The sequence below is a fragment of the Vicia villosa genome, linkage group LG1 (assembly GCF_029867415.1).
Source record: "Vicia villosa cultivar HV-30 ecotype Madison, WI linkage group LG1, Vvil1.0, whole genome shotgun sequence".
NCBI lineage: Eukaryota > Viridiplantae > Streptophyta > Magnoliopsida > Fabales > Fabaceae > Vicia > Vicia villosa.
The window spans coordinates 32,032,805-32,051,173 of NC_081180.1; the positions used below are offsets into that span (position 1 = coordinate 32,032,805).

The 18,369-nt window shown below is 33.7% G+C and overlaps 4 protein-coding genes across 5 annotated transcripts in view; 3 read left to right on the forward strand and 1 right to left on the reverse strand.

Annotated features, from left to right (window-relative positions):
- LOC131607330 (putative clathrin assembly protein At5g35200) overlaps positions 1-116 on the forward strand; it is a 2,417-nt gene extending 2,301 nt beyond the window's left edge. Inside the window, exon 8 of the mRNA XM_058879381.1 lies at positions 99-116. Within this exon, the coding sequence (XP_058735364.1) occupies positions 99-116 (18 nt within the window). The remainder of the gene's footprint in view (positions 1-98) is intronic.
- An 8,396-nt stretch (positions 117-8,512) lies between these two features.
- Positions 8,513-12,417, forward strand: LOC131633222 (uncharacterized). 2 transcript variants are annotated; one of them, XM_058903935.1, is made up of 3 exons: positions 8,513-9,231; positions 10,724-10,911; positions 11,760-12,417. In XM_058903935.1, the coding sequence occupies exons 1-3, from the start codon at positions 8,760-8,762 to the stop codon at positions 12,261-12,263; spliced, it is 1,164 nt and encodes a 387-aa protein (XP_058759918.1). In that variant the 5' UTR covers positions 8,513-8,759; the 3' UTR covers positions 12,264-12,417. The 2 variants fall into 2 exon arrangements, with proteins under 2 accessions (XP_058759918.1, XP_058759923.1); XM_058903940.1 differs by having other exon boundaries at positions 10,727-10,911.
- LOC131607434 (uncharacterized) lies at positions 8,760-12,263 on the forward strand. The gene is made up of 3 exons (XM_058879471.1): positions 8,760-9,231; positions 10,724-10,779; positions 11,760-12,263. The coding sequence occupies exons 1-3, from the start codon at positions 8,760-8,762 to the stop codon at positions 12,261-12,263; spliced, it is 1,032 nt and encodes a 343-aa protein (XP_058735454.1).
- A 186-nt stretch (positions 12,418-12,603) lies between the features above and the next one.
- On the reverse strand, positions 12,604-13,897 carry LOC131633236 (vesicle-associated membrane protein 711-like). The gene is made up of 4 exons (XM_058903946.1): positions 13,477-13,897; positions 13,193-13,383; positions 12,940-13,103; positions 12,604-12,844 (listed from the first exon to the last, which is right to left on the reverse strand). Exons 1-4 carry the CDS (start codon positions 13,703-13,705, stop codon positions 12,754-12,756), a joined length of 675 nt encoding a protein of 224 aa, XP_058759929.1. The 5' UTR covers positions 13,706-13,897; the 3' UTR covers positions 12,604-12,753.
- Positions 13,898-18,369: the final 4,472 nt, after the last annotated feature.

Below are 18,369 nucleotides of genomic sequence, written 5' to 3' on the forward strand. Positions count from 1 at the left end.
AAGGAGTCTCATAATGTGATATAGATAACAATAAAATTATTTAATATTCTTAATTCTTTTATGAAAAACTTAAAGTGATTCCTATATTGTTTGCGCAGTCTTATAATGTGATATAGATAACAATATGCATAAAAGAAAAAGATTTTGTTGCAGCTAGGGGGTGATCGTATCCGAACCAATTCAAAAGCAAACCCGCAAATCGAACCAATCTAAATTGAAACCGCAAAAAAATCGCGTTTGGTTTGGATGGTTTTGGATGATTTTTAGACTGAACCGCGCGGTTCGGTTTTGTTTGCGGTTTTTATTTCACAAAACCGAACCGAACCGCATATTTAACTTAAGTTTTGAATTTTAATAATTAATTTATTATCTTTCCAAATCCAATTGCACACAGCCATACCTCACGTTTTGAATTTTAATAATTAATTTATTAACTTAAGTTTTGGCATAACCCACTTAGTTTTTGTATTTTATTGAGCTACATATATATGTAATTCTCTACTGTCTAATATATGTATTTCATTTATAATGTATTTTTAGTTCTCATTTCAGTATATTTTTATTTTATAATGTAAACCGCAGTCTACCGAACCGATCCTAACCGCATTGGTTTGGTTTGGATGACTTTTTAAAAATCAACCGAACCAAACCGAACCGCATGCATTTTTATCTCGCGGTTAGGATGCCTTTTATGCTTAAAACCGAACCAAACCGCACCGCGAACACCCCTAGTTGCAGTGTATTCATTCTATCACTACTATAAATAAATAAAAGTTTAATTTTAACAACTATTATAAATAAAAAAACATTATTTTAAAATGATTTAATTATAATATTTTCAATATACTTTTATATTAAATTAAAAATATTTAATATAAATAGTTGAGTATGTTTTTCCATTAAAAAATAATAATTAATAAATCTACTCTATAATCTATAATATAAGAAAATTAGTTGTAATGAAAAACACCAAAATAACTTTTTGCCTTTGCCTTCCACCTCATCAATTTAGGGGCATTTTATGTCCAAAAAATATTTTTTCTAATTATTTTGTACTTTTAGTTGGAACTCAATCATAGTTACTTTGAATTATGTACAAACTTTCAAAAGGTCTAGCAACATAGTTCATTTGAGACAAAAATGAAACTGCAAAAAGTACATTTTTAAACTTTCCCTCCCCCTTAAACCATAATTTTCTGCCAAACTCTCTCACTTCCCCAACAGTCTCACGCAACCTCTCTTCTCTCCCATCAGAACCACCTTTCTCTTGCATTTTTCATTCTTGAACTCAACCTTCAGCTTCTTCTTGCGATGATGAAGAATATTATTGATGATGAAGACTGATGAAGACGATGATGAATGTTGGGCGATTTGGTGGTGATGATGTTGCTCGGTTTACTGATGTGTTGAAGGGTATGAAGATGATGTTATGGTTCCTGAACTTTGGTGAGATTTTTCTGATTTTTGTTCGTTGTGTTTTTGGATCTACGGGTTTGTTGTCTTTTTTTCTTCTTCTACAAAAATTTCTGAAGGGTTTTATGTATTTGGAAAATGACGATAAGATTTAGGGTTTGATTACGATCTCTATGGCTATGGCTGTGTGTTTGTGTGAACAGTTCTTCTTTTTGCAACAATTTCTAAAGGGTTTCTGGAAAATGATGAATGAAAATCTTAGGGTTTCATTGTTTGTTTCTCTGTGGCTGATTTTGGGTGAAAAGTGGTCTCTTCTTCTTTTTCTAACGATTTCCTGAAAAGTTTTGGAAGATGAACAACAAAAGTTTCTTTGAGTTTTTTGTTCTTTGTATGCGGCTGTGGTTTCTAAACAGTGATCTCTGCCTTGGGAACTGTGCATTAATTGTTATATACTGACATAGTTTAGGGTTTATTCTTAGCAGGCCTGATAGAAATCTATTTTGGGCTTTTCAACTGATCTGGTGTGAACTATGATATTTGACTGTGATGTTATTTTACTAAGTCAACAATAATTCTCTTTTATCTCTATTGTGAACCAAACTTGCTTTTGTGATTTATAGTAGATATATTTGGGCCTATGATTATTATTGATCTTGCAAACATGATCAAATCAAATCCCTATCTTCTGATCCCTTACACAAACCCTAATGATGAATTATGAATCTTGATAATTCTTATTCATGATACATATTTTGTTGGTTGTGCATTCTAACCATTCCCCTCTCTTTGATACAGTTAATGGTGAAGCATTTAGTGCATCTTCTAATTCTGATTTGACTATAGGTTCAACATTGCTCAACAGTATGTGCAAGTGAATGTGATGTTGTTTCAAATTGGCAAAACAATCATCAACCTGGAACTTAATCTGCAGGTGGGCATGAAATAATTAGTTTATGATGTTGAATGCTATTGTTATGTGTTACTTTATCTTTGCTTGAAGCTGAACAACATTAAGTACAACAAGATTCTATTCAATCTCAAATTGGGGCTGATATGTAATTATGTGTTTCTACTTTCTGTGAATCTTGTATTTTGGACAGATATCCTTGGTTTGCAGCGGGACTAAGAGCAGTGAAACAACTACTTAAGTGGAAGGCTTCTAATTTAGCCTTGCAAGTTATTGTAAAAGTCAAATTCAAAGTGGAGTAGCATATAACAGGTAACAATATTGTGAGCCATATTATTACAGCAAAAATTTTTGTGGTTAGATGTTAAAGATTGTGCGATTCATGAATGTAGTTGTATGATTCTTGCTGTTGCTACTATTTTAGATCAACGTGTATGCATAACACGTTGGGGACACTAAGAATTTGATATTTGGAACACGCCCTCCCGTAATCATGAGGAATATAGTTATTCAACTGTATGTATTTTAATTGATTTTTCTACCTTGCTAATGATTTCAGATTTCTGGTCATGTAGAGCATTGGCACTAACAACTTTTTCTATTGTCTTCTTCCTGCAAAGAAAATTAAGGATCCCGAGGCCAAGGAATTTCCTTTTCCACTAACTCTAACAACTTAATTTTCTGATTCCATATTTGTGTTTTGTATTCATAATTTCTAATTGGAATCTATATACTTCCAGCCAGAAGATTGAGATTACAAAGAGTTTATTCTTAATCCCAAGGTTAAGAAACAAGAGGGATAGGATGACATCCTTAAAGAAGTTTCAGACCCTGGTGTCAAAAAGGTTTGTTACTTCCTGTTGTTGTTGATTGATGACATATTCAAATATGTTTAGGGGTGGATTTGTTTACTAACTCTGTGTTTTACTTCTCTGTAGAAAATTAAGAACCACAACTATAGTGGAAAGTGAAAGACACCATTGAATGACAACCCGAGTTTAGATTCATTCTTGCATTAACAATAAATATCATTTAATTGTTATGTTGCTCATTTTGCAGAATCATCGGTGTTAGTGTTGATTCTTCTAGAACGCAAGCTTTGAGGATGGCTATGCAAAGAAGAGAGCAACATGTTCGTAGGATTTTGGCTCGATGCAGAAATAGTGAATCAAGAACAAGTTTGGTTCCCTGGCAGATTTACTTCGCACAATGGTGGTTCAGATCACGTTGGTTTTCATCTGTTAGTTTTTGTGTTGTCTGCTGCTGTAGAATTTGTGCAGATGCGGTTTAAGAGTTGTGCGATTTGACTATTGTCAACATTATCGTCCAGTTTCAGTTCTTGGTTAGGGGTCTGAGCAGTATGTTGAGAATTTTAGTGATATTTGCATTGCAGCTTCACAAATTAGATAGTATTTATGATCCAAAATATTTTGATTAAAGAATGGTATACGGGAAAAAGTTTATTATTGATCTAAATATTTTTATATACGAAAATGTACTATTGATCCAATTATTTTTGTAAATGATACCTAAACATAAATATTTAATATTTGTATACGGGAAAACATCTATTATTGATCTAAATACTTTTATATACGAAAAATTTATTATTGGTTTAAATATTTTTTTTCTTTTTTAACCATCTATTTAAAATAAATATATTATGTAAGCAAATGCGCGCACCATACTAGAATCCGTGCGTATGCACGAGTTTGTTACTAGTTTACGTAGAATTTAAAAAATTAAGAGAATATCTTATTACACCCCTTGAATCTCTTAGGCACCTAGCAAAATTTCAATAATGCCCCCAACTTCCATAGATGTATATCCGGAAGCATTTTTTAAAATAATTTTTGGTTTTTTCGTAGGTACATCGAAATGTTAGAATATGAAATGTTCTGATAATATTTTCTAGTTTTGATGATAATATTATATATGAATTTTGTATAAGACAACGTGGTACTCTAATAAATTGCGTTTTCCATTTCACGAAGAGTACAAAAGAGTATGCACTACATTAGCTTTCAGATGCTCTAACCCAGATGTTCTGGATGGTCACATCAGATCATGACAAGCAGAAGTAAGTTCTGAAGCTCTAAAGGTATCACGCTCTGAAGAACTTCCAAAAGGCTGAAGCGCTGAAGTTCTAACATTGTACCAAACGCAAACTCTGATATTCAAAGAGACTTGCAAAGTCTGAATCCAGTACAAAAGCAAATGATGAAAAGCTAGAAAGTCTAGTCTGTGCGTCTGACAAAAGGAACGTTGGAAGTATGGCTACAAAAAGCAAAGTCAGAAGTAGCTGTTAATGCAAGGCTCGAGGTAGTTGACAAAAGTGTGAAACTTTAAATGCAACATTGTACTGTACACGTAAAGCATTGAATGCAATACTATTCAAACGATCATATTCTCATGCCTATAAAAGGAAGAAGTCAGCAAGGAGAAACGTTAGAAAGCCTACGTTCATTCTTTACAATCTCATCATCTGACTCTGAACTTTCTTACGCTAAAAGCTCACTATCAAAGAATCAAATCTTTATCTTCAAGCTCACATTCTTTTGTATTCTTAGTGAGACTTAGAACTTAAGCTTAAGAGAAAAATCACTTGGTGATTACAGCCTTATTAGAAGCAAATTTAATCTCTTGTATTTGATTATATCTTTGTAAACCAAAATTCCTTGAGTGATCAAGTCGTGATCTGTAGACTTAAGAAGACTTAGAGGTTGATCTAAGTGGAGAACCATTGTAATCATTTTTTATTAGTGGATTAAATCCTCAGTGGAGGTAAATCACCTGTGAGGGTGGACTGGAGGTAGTTTGAGTTCAAACGAACCAGGATAAAGATAATTGTGTTCATTATTTTTATCTTCCAAAAAGAAACAAACCTTATTCAATCTCCCCTTTCTAAAAATTTTTCACTCCTTCACGAAAGTGTTAAAAACAGAGCGTTCCGTAGATGTACTTACAGAACATTCTGCTATATTTTCAAATCAAATACATTTCGCTCAAAAACTCAATTTTTATAATAACGGAACATCAAATTATAGTAAATTCAAGTAATGCAATTTAAAGGCCATGAAAAATAATACACAAAAAAATACATCGTATAAATCATCGGCTATAATGTCAAATACATAATCAAAATAACGTACATAAATGAAATCAAAATACAAATATAAAAAAATCACATGCATCACTACTGTGTGTGTCGGACAACATCCTCCGCCTCTCCTCTGCCTCTGGCCCCGCCTCTGCGTCCACCACGCCGTCTGCTGGCTACTCTGCCTCTGCCGTCAAGTGCCCCACCCGTCCTGGCACGATGTCGACTATACAAAAATGCCCTATCTGCCACCATAATGATACCATCCAGTACACGCCTGTGATCAGACCCCTCAGGGAAGAAACCAGCAGCAATGTATGTCTGCGCCGTGTCCAGTATCTCACGACAGCGAGGAAAAACATCGATAGTATGGTCCAACTGAGACTGATGAGTCCACAAAATCTCCTTGTGGGCTGGTCTGGGTGGTGATCTCGGTGCAGTGGGAATCATGTATGGGTGTGACACCTTATAGTACCAGGTGATGTATTCGTCGATGCAGCTCCAGTCTAATTCTGATCTGGTCGCCTGAGCCTCGTCTGGAACCATGTACTCAAAGTCTGCAAAGACATCATCTAGCAGCCGACAGGTCATGGCAATAAGAACAATGATGGTCGAACTGACAACCAACCATCCAGAATATAGTGCGATCTCATCAAATGGAACCGTCTTACGATGATCAGCATAACAGTTGTATCAAACGTCTTCGGTACCCATACGGTCAAGATAGCGCCTATAAGGATCCGACACCTGGTTCTTTCTGAGGGGGATGAAGACTCTAGCACACGGTATCTACGAAACATTCTGAAACCTCTAAAACACAAAAATGGCGTCAGGTCGCTATTGCAGAGGGTTAAAAACTCATTTTGGTGGCTTGATCGTCCGTTTTACTCATCAAACAATATCTACATTGTCTCTAAACTATGTTTTTAAAAGTAACTAATGATTTTTACACCTAAAAGTCTATTCAAACTCTATTACGGGAAATACTCTAAAATAGTTCGAAAACTTACTAATTAAATTGAGTTTTGAAGTTATTGGAATGTGTTGATCGTTGATGTTGACGTTAACGGCCGAACTCGAGAGAAAAAAAACAACTTCGATGAAAGTTTAATTTTTGAGCTTAAGAGAGTTTGAGAGTTTTGAAATGAGAAATGCGAAGAATGGTGAAGGAGAAGAGTCTGATGCTAATATAACATAAAATACTTTGGTATATGCATCTCAAGAAGCTTTCGTATGTGCATCTACGCAACAAAACAAAATTTAAATAAAAAAGTACTTCCGAAAGGTACATCTACATAAACAAGAGAAAATTTTAGACAACTCGCATAGTGCATAAGAGACCCATGAAATAAAATAAAATATTCTCAAAATTAATTCCATTATTATAAGCCTATTTAGCTAAAAAGGCTAGGCCACAGGCCACATAAAAAGCCTTTTAAGCCTAAGAGGCCGACCTATTTAAATACATATGAATAATTTTATTAGTATTATATTATATTTTTTTACTTTTAATTAAAAATATAAAAATAAATTTTAGTACTCTTGAAGAAATTATGAAAATAAGATGAAAAGAATCTTATGAACAATGTCATAAGTTGTTTCGATAAGTTCTCTCAAGCAAATAATATCACAAAATTTATGCTACTAGGTAGGGGTGGAAATAGGCTAGGCTTTAGAAGGCCTGAGCCTGGCCTACGATAAACTTAAAAGGCCTAAGCCTGGCCTAAGGCCTATCATAGGCTCAGTTTTTTGGTCTGGCCTGGCCTTTTTAAAAGCCTGGCCTGGCCTGAAAGCCTATTTAAAAAGCCTGTATTCCATTAAAGTTTTTAATTAATCTATATAACTTAAGAAGTCTTGTAGGTCGGCCTATATATACATATATAAGTGAACCTATTTAGCATTTGTTATATATATATATATATATATATATATATATATATATATATATATATATATATATATATATATATATATATATATATATAGGGTAGCCTATTTAGCTTTTTTTCTAATATATATAGATACATGAACCAACTTATTTAACATATCTCTAATATATATGAAAATATAGGCCGGCCTATAAGGCTTCATAGGCCTTTTTAATAGCCTAAGCCTAACCTATTTAATAAAATAGGCTTTTAAAAAAGCCTAAGCCTGGACTCTTTATTAAATAGGCCTGGCCTGACCTAGGCCTATGTAGGCTGGGCCGTAGGCCCCTGTAGGCCGGCCTGGCCTATTCCCACCCCTACTACTAGGTAAACTCAAATAAACTAATGCAAACAAACATTTAATCTCATTGATATTTTAATTTGTTAGTCTATATAAAGACGAGTTGAATGACTTATTTACAAATGTGCAAATGAAATAGGCTTTTAAGTAGGCTAATAGGCCAATCAGGCTTTCAAAAAGGCCAGACCCAAGCCAAAAAAATAAGCCTATGATAGGCTACAGGCCAGACTTAGGCTTTGAATATTCTAGCAGGCCAGGCTCAGGCTTGACAAAGCCTAGCTTGGCCCAGCCTATTCCCACCCCTTTGTCTCTAAAGTCTAAACTATGTTTCTAAAAGTAACTAATAATTTTTACACCTAAAAATCTATTCAAACTCTATTATGGAAAATACTCTAAAATAACTCGAAAACTTACTGATTAAATTGAGTTTTGAAGTTGTTGGAATGTGTTGATCGTTGATGTTGACGTTAATGGCCGAACTCGAAAGAGAGAAAACTGAAAGTTTAATTTTTGAGCTTGAGAGTTTTAAAATGAGAAATGTGAAGAATGATGGAGGAGAAGAGTCTGACGCGAATATAACATAAAATACTTTGGTATGTGCATTTCAGGAAGCTTTTGTATGTGCATCTACACAATAAAACAAAATTTAAACAAAAAGTATTTTTAGAAGTACATTTACTAAAACAAAAAAGTATTTTAGACAACTCGCATAGTGCATAAGAAAGAGACTATGAAATGAGATAAAATATTCTCAAAATTAATTCCATTTAACCAACATTTTTTTGTCTACACAAAATTAATTAGTTTATTTATAACAGCGACCGAGTAAGCATAATTTAATTTTCTTCTGTGAAGCTTATACAAAGAGAGTTAAGCTAAGGTTGAGTTGTTTATATTTATTGAGAAAAAAAGTTTCCGTTCTTTATCTCTTATGCGACTCTTCCGTCTCCCCTAAGTTCTTTCTCCATATATTTCGAAAACCCTTTGATTCATTCTCTTATTGAATTGAATTATCAGCAGAAAAAGTAGCATAGAATAGAATCACTTCAAATTCAAATAATAAAAACAAAAATAGCAATTTTATTTATTTAAAAAATAAAAAGAAAGAAAATGTCTTGGCTCTTCAAGTCCAACCACCCTAACCCAGAATCTTCCAATCATCACCCCGCCGTCATCAACTCCTCTCCGCCGCCCTCCACCGCCGTTGATCACGGCGTCAAAGAAGACCTATCACTGATTTTCCGTGGCGTCGCCAACTTCCTCGCTCCACCTCCTACATCTTCATCTTCTCCCTCCTCTCCCTCCGGTGAGTCCACCGCACCTTCGAAAACTCTCACCGGAATCCGGAACGATCTCGTGGAGATCGGAGGAAGTTTCAGAACCTCACTCTCACTTCTCTCCCCGAGAAAAGCCGTTACCGGAATCTCCAAGTTAGCTTCTCAATTATTGCAGTCCGAGTCCGATCATGAAGAGGTTGACGGTGGCGCTGTGCCTGGAACAACGGAGGATGTTGTTCGTTTCGTGAAGGAAATTTCTACTCGGCCGGAGTGTTGGACTGAGTTCCCCTTTCCGCTCCATAATGGTACTTCAACTTTGCATCCTTATAAAATTAATTTAATTTTATTATTCTTTGATGTTTGTTTCGATAATCTGATTATGAAAAAAGATTGTGATTGTTTTTAATTGCTGGATTTTTATGAAATTAATATAGATAATTGAATGCTAGGTTGTAAAATGTGCTTTCAGAGTTTGTTGAAGTGATAACTTGGTTTGTATATGAAATCTTTTTGTTCCAATAATGGTAGGTTTATCTGGTAAACATAAAGCAATGTGAACAAAAAGGTATTGAGTTCAATTCCTTGAAGATAAAGCAATTTCAACAAATAAGTCTTGAGTTTAGTTCCTTGAAGAAAAAGCAATGTTAACAAAAAGGTCTTTGAGTTCAGTTCCTATATGTAATTATTATTCATTGGTGGTAGGTAATCTATTAATGCACCATGACTCTAGAGCAGGACAACGATTTCTCCTTAGTTTGAACTTTTTCTTGCAGCGTTAGAAAAAACTACTTTTTTCTTTTTGAATGTGAAGGGTACGCTGTTTTTTTTCTTCTGCGATTTGTGGTCCGTTTTGTTTTATGTTAACACAGTAGAAGAAAGGGAAGCCCCTTAGACAAGTCTTAGGAGAGTTATATTATCGGGGTTGTTGTGCTTGGTATGATAATAGCGATACCTGAGAATGCATGCTTACTTGAGACTGTTTGAAGAAATGGGTGTCAGTTTCTTTAAATTTTACCGAGGAGACAACTTTAATTTATCTATTTTTTTTTGGCATTTTATTCTTGAATATGTATATTTTATTATTTAGCTGTTAAGCTCTCGTATTGGAGGTGTCAGTCTAGTGGTAAGAGTTTGACTTTCTAACTTCAAGGGACAAAATTCAAATTCCACCTGGGACAGTTGTAAAATGATCTTTAGTGCCATCGTTAATAATAGTGTTTTTTTTTTGAGAAAAAAAGCTATTAAGCTCACAACTCACAAGGTTTATATGCAAGCGCTTAACACATTTTAGAAAGACTTAAAGCTTTGTCTCACTCATTATGACATGTTTCATGGATAACTCTTACTATTATTTGTTTACTATTTTGTGTTGTAACCTTAGTGCTATTGCTGCTATATAACAAAATGCAGTTTTATTTGCCAAGAAATTTTCGTACTTCGGAGTAGCACGTCATTTTTATTTCCAATACTGTATTCTTGAAAATCAACCTCTTAGAATTATGTTAGGGAAAATTTCTATAAATAACAAATGCAATGCTCATTTCAAATAAATTATTTCCTCTTTGAAGCTAGTTCACACTTCCTGTCAATATAAAGTCCAAAGTGTATGTTTTCTCAGCACATATACTTATAAATATTTGCTGAAAAGAAATGGTTTTAATTCTTGATTCTTTAGATAACATGAATATAATAAAGCAAAAAATGAAGAAAACAAGTGTTTTTTGCTTTATCGTATTCACCACCCAAAAATATATAAGATTGGCAGATATTAATATGGAAATTTGTTTTCTTCTTCAGCAGATTGCAGCCTGTCCAATTCTCAGAGAGAGCACGCACTAGCTATAGAACAACTGGTGCCTGAGTTTGTTACACTTAGAATGAACCTTTGCAGTTACATGAATGTGGAAAAGTTTTGGATGATCTATTTTTTATTAATACTTCCAAGACTTAATCAGCATGACTTCGAGTGCCTATCGACCCCAAAGGCAAGCCATGTTTATTCAATATTTTCTTACTTTCAATTGTTTCATATGAATAGCAAGGTCATGCGTGTGTTAATTACTTAAATTCCTTTGATGTGTACGCAGTCATTAACTTTTTATGTGAGTTTTATTCATGCATGTCAGTCACATTCAATCATTAATACTCTGAAACATGTTTAATGTATTTTTCGTTGTCGGTTATTGTGACTTAGAAAACCTCAAACTATTGTGCGATTTGCTGAACATGTGTTGTACACAGTCGTAATAAAATTTGTTGCAGCCAGGAAAACACAGCAGTATAAATGAAGTATTGTGGTATGATGTTCATATAACCTTTGTGATATGCTCTTGATGACAACTTGTGCTTTTATTTTATTTTTACATGCTTAATTGAAGGGATCCTCTCTACTATTTTATTCTTTAAATCAGCTTGTGTTGTTGTATGCGAGTGAAAACTGAATATTATTGCTGTTATCTGTTGCCAGTCTGCATGATCTGGTTATCTTTTTGATAAAATATCATAGATCATTGGCACAAGTTTCTTCTGCAGTGTTAGTGTCTGTCCTTGTTTATTTCATGACATTCTCTCATCATGACTTGGTTATGTTAAATAATGTCAAATTGTTTGGTCTATTTCACCGAACATTTGTGTAATTGAAGATGATTTTGTTGATAGTTATCACTTTTACTCTACATTTAGGTGTTTGGATGGAAACATTTTCTAAGGCCTTGTTTGGGAGGGGATGAATAATTAGCTCTCACTTGCTCGGGATGGGGGAGATTTTAAAACAAAGTTTTTAAATGTCTGCTATATCATACATATATATGTTTTTTTCTTTTTATTTTGTTAGATTGTTCAAGCAAGAGATGTTCTCCTACGGAAACTAGAAGAGAGGAACGATACACATGCTGGAGAATGCGACAAATCAGGTATTATGGATACACATCAAGAGGGTAGGGAAGACAGTGGAGCAGAAAGTATCACATTAGACCAAAACCAGATATTGGCCGAAACTACAAATGCAATAAAGGGTTTAGAAATTGATGACACGACAAATAGTGAAAAATGGCTGACAGATACAGATATTGATGCTACTTCATTGACTTCCGGTACAAAGCATCAACCAGAAGAAGACATCTCATTCAGTGACTTGGAAGAATATGGAAGTTATAGCTCTGATAATAAATTATCAAGCCAGCGGGAGGTTTTCAGAGGTTCATCACCTGAAGGTTCGAGTGGCTGGGTTCAGCTAAGCGAAAACAAGAGGGGTGGCCGGCAGAAAGCTATCCATTTAAAAGGTAAAGATTCTGAAGATGAATCAAATGACTGGCTCGCCGTTGACGAGTTTCATTAAATAAAAGGTTTCTCTTTACTTGTAAAGGTACAGCATTTATTTTCCTTTTGGACTGCTCTGTATTTATATTTAGGGGTTGCAAATTCCTATAAATTAAAGCGTTTCTTATGGTATAATTACAATTTGAAATTAAAAAGTTTCCATCACCTGGTCATTACTGATAGCTTTTATTAGGGGTGGGCGGGGAGAATTATAGTGTTCCATGAGAATCGTTAATCACATCACTATAAATTCGCAGACACAATATGTGAGGTCATGGGGTCGAGCTTAGGTGATGACCCCAGCGTAACTATATCGGCGATGTGGAGTTATCCATATTGCTTAACTATTTTCTATAACATGCACAAGCCTAGATTAGTAACATTGATAAATGTTTGAAACCCAATAAATACAAGTATGAATATTCTGTTTTTGGTTGACTTAATATACAATTATTGGTCAAAAAAGCATTGCAAAAAAAGAAAGATAGATCAAACAAAGCCTTGAGAGCTTATCTCCAGCATGAAGTCAACAAAGGACTATGGCACATAAATGCTAGTATAATGTAAAAGACAATGACAAAAATAATGATAAGTGTAACCCTGCAAAAACAAGAGAAAAAAAAAACATTAGAATTAGAAATTTAAGAAAACATAAAAAAAAACTCTACCCCCAACATTAGAAACTAGACACTTACGTTAGCCTAACATTCATCCACCACATGTTATTCTTATATCGACGAGACTGACTTTTGAAACGAATTGAATTGCTGTTCATTGCTGAAGTTTTCTCAACCAGCATTTCCAAACGACCACCTCTTTCCAACACTTTCTCAATGTTATCAATCATAACAGTTTTCACCTATTATCACCACACACCACAGATGTTATTATATGGAACAGAGTCTTTTAATAAACATCTACAAATGGATGGATGTGAAGTTAAATTACCTGAGTCATTTCACCTTTGAGACGGTTCAATCTATCAGCATTTGGATCGGTAGAATAATAATCCATCTGCTGGCTAAGAACCCTCGAGAATTCATCGTTCATGGTATAGGCAGGAGCCGAAACAATTGCACGAGCGTATGTCTTCACAAATCTACTATGAATATCTTCAAGAAACGAAAATGGAAGCCTTCCTGCAAAAATTTGAAAGACAAGATTTATTGAATTTCAAATCAATATTGGTATAGAGAGAGAAAGAAAGAGAGATAGACGAAATTGAAGCATACTTCCGAATGCTTCTTCAGCCATACAAAGAACCGTGAGGCCATCGGTTCTCTTGACATGAAAAACATAACGATCATGCGAGAACGAAACATTGCTATCATTGTAATTATCAGTCCCTTGATTAATCTTGTTAAGTATTTGTTTAGCAACCACACTCGCATTGCTCTGAGTCGCGCTAAACTCAGCCAAAACAACCTGTCCCCTAGCCACCATTCCATATAAAATCCCCATTGATGATCAAATGATGTAACTTTTCGAGTGAAAGATGGGATTATTTTTAAAGTTTAAGGTAAAGGGTTGTTGATATAGTTGGATGGAGAGAGGATAAAAAAGTGTAACGGAAATGGTTTTGGAGAAGGTGCAAAAACAACACCACCAAAACCAAGACGAGGAAGAAGAGATAACAAAGTAACCATTTTGATTAGATTTGATGTCCTAAAATGGGTGATATTGTGTTTGGGGTAAACGACAATTTGGAAATTGAATAGGAAGCTCTACTTTATGTCCTTGTGGCGTTTTTGGTGCCATTGTAATTGGCCGAAAGATAGGAAGGATTGTTTGTTCGGAATTTGAACAATATCACTATATAAAGGATTGTAAAAATAAGGTTAATTGTATTTTTTTGGTTATTTACGTTTTATTCGTTCAATCAAGTTTGGATACTTTTAACTTTACATTTTTATTCATTTTATTCGAATGTATTTTTTAACTCTTATGAATGTATCATACAAGTAGTCGGCAAGATTTGGGCATAGTATTATAGTATTCATTCTCACACATAAAAAAAATTTATCATACAAGTAGTCGGCAAAGATTTGGGCAGAGTAGTATAGTATTCATTCTCATACACATAAATAAAAAAATTCTCATATTTGAGTCTATATCCATTTGGCCACCAACTTTAACACCCGTACATGTATCATGTGAATATGTAAATATCATGTATCTGTTACTCGCGTTTCTAATAAAATTAAATAGATCAATCATAAACTATCATATCATTTTAAGTTTTTTAAGATTATTAAAAAAAATTAAAAATTATTTTATTAAATTAATAAATAAAATATTAAATACGTAATAGTTTAACATTGAAGTGTTTTTTAAAATGGATAAAAAATATATTTTTATAAAATAAAATAAATTAAAATATATAAATATATATAGTGTGCATGTATAAAGTGGGTTGAATTCTAAATTGTTCATATCCACATTTATATCATATTTTTGTAGATAATTATTCGAGTTCATGTCTATATTCATTTTAGCAAACTTTTATTCTATCCATTATAAATATTTTTGTAAGTGTTCGCCGGATATTGGCTCAAATTGTGATCCCTAACCATACATATAAGTGTATGTAAGTTCATAAACTAGTTTAGGGAGACATTTAAGATATTAACCTCCTTTAAAGATATGTTTTTCTATGTAATAGATAGTAGTATGAAAAAAATAAAACAAATATTTCAACCAAAAACAATCAGCCCACCCAACATAATGTCAGGATAGTTTGTAACAAAACTCTTGCCCAATAAAAAAATTTGAGTTTGATATGTTGGTTCGTCCATTTGAAAGACAATCGAATGTTAAGTAAAATAAATAACAGATATTTTGTCGACTATATAATAATCTTATGACGAGTATAAAGAAGTCAAATTGTGACGATATCATAAGATACATATTAGAATATTTGATTCTAACTTTAGTATATTAGAGAAGAAAAAAAACATCAAATAGTTGAAAATACGTAATATTGTTTTGTGCTAGAATTGGAATTGATCAGAAGAGCATGAATCTAGAGTTTTTTACCGTAGTTTAAAAGTTTCGATGCAGTGAAGAGGAGACTGATATGCAACATTAGGAGAATTGGTTAACAATCAAATGCGTATGGCGAGGCGTGTGATGTGGCCAAACGCCAAATCAATTTAGGTAGCTTGAATAGCGCTTGCGAGAGAGATTACCTGTTTGGAAGGAGAAATGGGTCCACCTTTTCTTGTCCAAACGTTGCCATGTGTTCTGAACAGTTGTCTCCTAAGCCCTTGGTTTTGCTTTACAAGGAAAGGGTTTGGGACACAACATGTGTCTCTGCACTGACACGGATTCTGGGTACGTGGAGATATTTGACGAGACGTCACCGCTCTAGGAAATAAACACATAAATGTTTCTCTCGTAAGGCGTAACATGATGGTGGGAATGGTTGACACAATTCTCCCTACGTTGGTTAGTAATGATGTTTCCCCTTAGAGTGCTAAAGTTCCTTTTTGAATTGTTTTAAGGAGATCTCAACCGTTAGTAGGGAAGAGTTATCATGCGATCCACAATGCTCAAATAGGGTAAAACAGCTTCAGGAGCGTCATTTTATCTTTTTGGTTGTTGTTAAACTTGCAAAAGAGATATTTTTGCTTCTTTTATCATTCTTTTCTGGGAGTGTTTTTTCGTTCAATTGTAAGATCAAGTTCAAACGGTCTCGTGGGCTGGTGTTGGCCTTGCATGTTTGGTTGTATTTTCCTCAAAGTTTTAAATTTCAACGTTCTCCTTTTGCCTTCGTTCAAATTTTTAGGTTTATGAGAGAATGAGCATTTGAGCTTGCTTGCTTGCCACATTATATCTGCATCCTTTCACAACATATTATAATTAAGGTTATTATGTCAGATTCAATCAGGAAGACCGGTAAGGATATTCTAGCGAACTGGGTGGAATCATAGCTATTGGACAATTTTTTAGCTTTTGTTTGTGAGGATGTACTTGACCAAATTGTGTCTGATTAGGGAGTGTTCTCCCAAAGAGGGATAAGAGGATCTGCAGTCAATATGATAAGTGAACGATTCCATTTTACGAATGCATGTTTCCTCCCATAGGCTATCACATTCCCTTCATTGAGTTTGAAGTTGGCATACTGAACCATTTGTTCGTCGCCCCCTCGTAGTTACATCCACCGAATTGGGCGCTTGTTAAACCTTTTCAGCACTTGTGCGAATATAAGAAGATCAAGCAGACTTTGACATCTTTCTTCTATCTTTTCAATACTCAAAACAACGTCAACCATGGAAGTGGCTCTAGTTTGCTTTCTTTGAGGTAGAGCATCAGATCTTTGGAGGCTTATTCCAACAGTGTGAAACATTTCAAGGACCTTTTTTTGGTCACCCCTCTTAGTGAGGGGACACATGTGAAGATCTCTCGCTTAGAGCCTGGTCCCCCGCCCGCTTGCACGAACATCTTTCGAAAGTATCGGACCTAAAACTACTACTTGACATGGGACATAATGTAACACTACAAAGAGGGGGGACCTGTCTTAAGAGGAGCTATATCGGAAAGATCAATTTATGTCCTTCTTCCAAAAGCTTGGTTATGTTGGTGGGTTATGTTTAATCATTTGATTCTGGATTAGAAAATCTTTTTCAAGATAGAAAAATATTTTGAAGAGTATGTGTTAGTTTCCTTAGTACTCTTAAGCTACTTTTTTATTTAAATTTATCTTTTTCATTTGACGTTGTTTATGATAAATTAATTTAATTTCCTTTGTCATCATCAAAACCTATGTTTAAACACATTGACCCACATAGCATACTTCGACATTTTTATGAAGGGAAATATATTGACATGTTCGTTAAAGAATAAATTTCAACATATTCATCATAGAACGTACTTGAACATGTTCATCATAGAACATAATTCAACATGTTCCTCACGTAACTAATTTAACAATGTTCATTACAAAAGCTATTATGAAAAAAGGTGCAAAAAATATTATGACAAAACAAAAGTACAAGAGAAGCTGTATCATCTTGTCTCGTCTCAACTGCAAAAATATGCACAAAAGCAAGAACATCTTTCAGAATTCCATAAGTTCAACACATTTCATACATCATACTGTTCTAAAGTTGAGGATGTAAATCTAGAAAGTACAAGGAAACTTTGTCAACACACTTTATGCATTAGGACATGTGACAAACGGTCACAACTCACATGAGACTTCCTACTAATGATTGAGCCTTACCTCATCTATAAGCACAACAAGCTTCAAGTATTTAATTTGAAGTTAAGAGAGCACTTTTGAACTATACTCCCTTTTTAAGTTCAAATCTATTAAGCTCTTTTTAAGGATGAAAATGGGCAAGGTATATTCCTCATCCTTATATTATACCTTCAGTTTGGAAAAATCCTCATCCTCGAATCCTCGAATCCATATCCAAGTAAACACAACATTTATACCCGTACTCTATATATAACTAAGTATCCATACTCCATTCTCATTTATCCGTATTTTGAGTAAAAAATAATCGATCAATTATAATTTATAATGTTAATTTAAATTTTCAACAACGTTTAAAAAATTTCAAGAATGTTATTTTTTGAATTAAGAAATAAACAAATATTTATATTTAAATAAAAATAAAAATATATAAATATTGTGCTCGTATGTGACGTGATGGGTACTAAAATACCCGTATCCGTATTCATATCTAATTATTTTAATGGATAATTACCCGAGTGTATTCATTTTAATAGATTCTTACCTATCTATTATAGATAATTCTGAAAAGGGGACAACTTCTCCACCCATCTCAAAAAGTTGGATAGTGTACCTTCAACTAATTAGAAGATCCCATTTAATTTTAACATATTTAATTAATTATAAAATAATACAATTATTTGATGTTTCCAAAATATTTTACATTGAAGATAACTTTACCCAACTTTTTAAATTGGATAGATAAGAATTTACCTTTTGAAAAAACCCACTTAAATGGATAAAATTGTCATCACCAGGCTCGCTTCAATAACATGGGCATGCTCTTAATAAATCAATACCATCTATATTGATTTAAAACAGGAGATTACATTTAAAGTATATCCACTTTTAAAATTCTTATATATTACCAGTATCTTAAAAATCT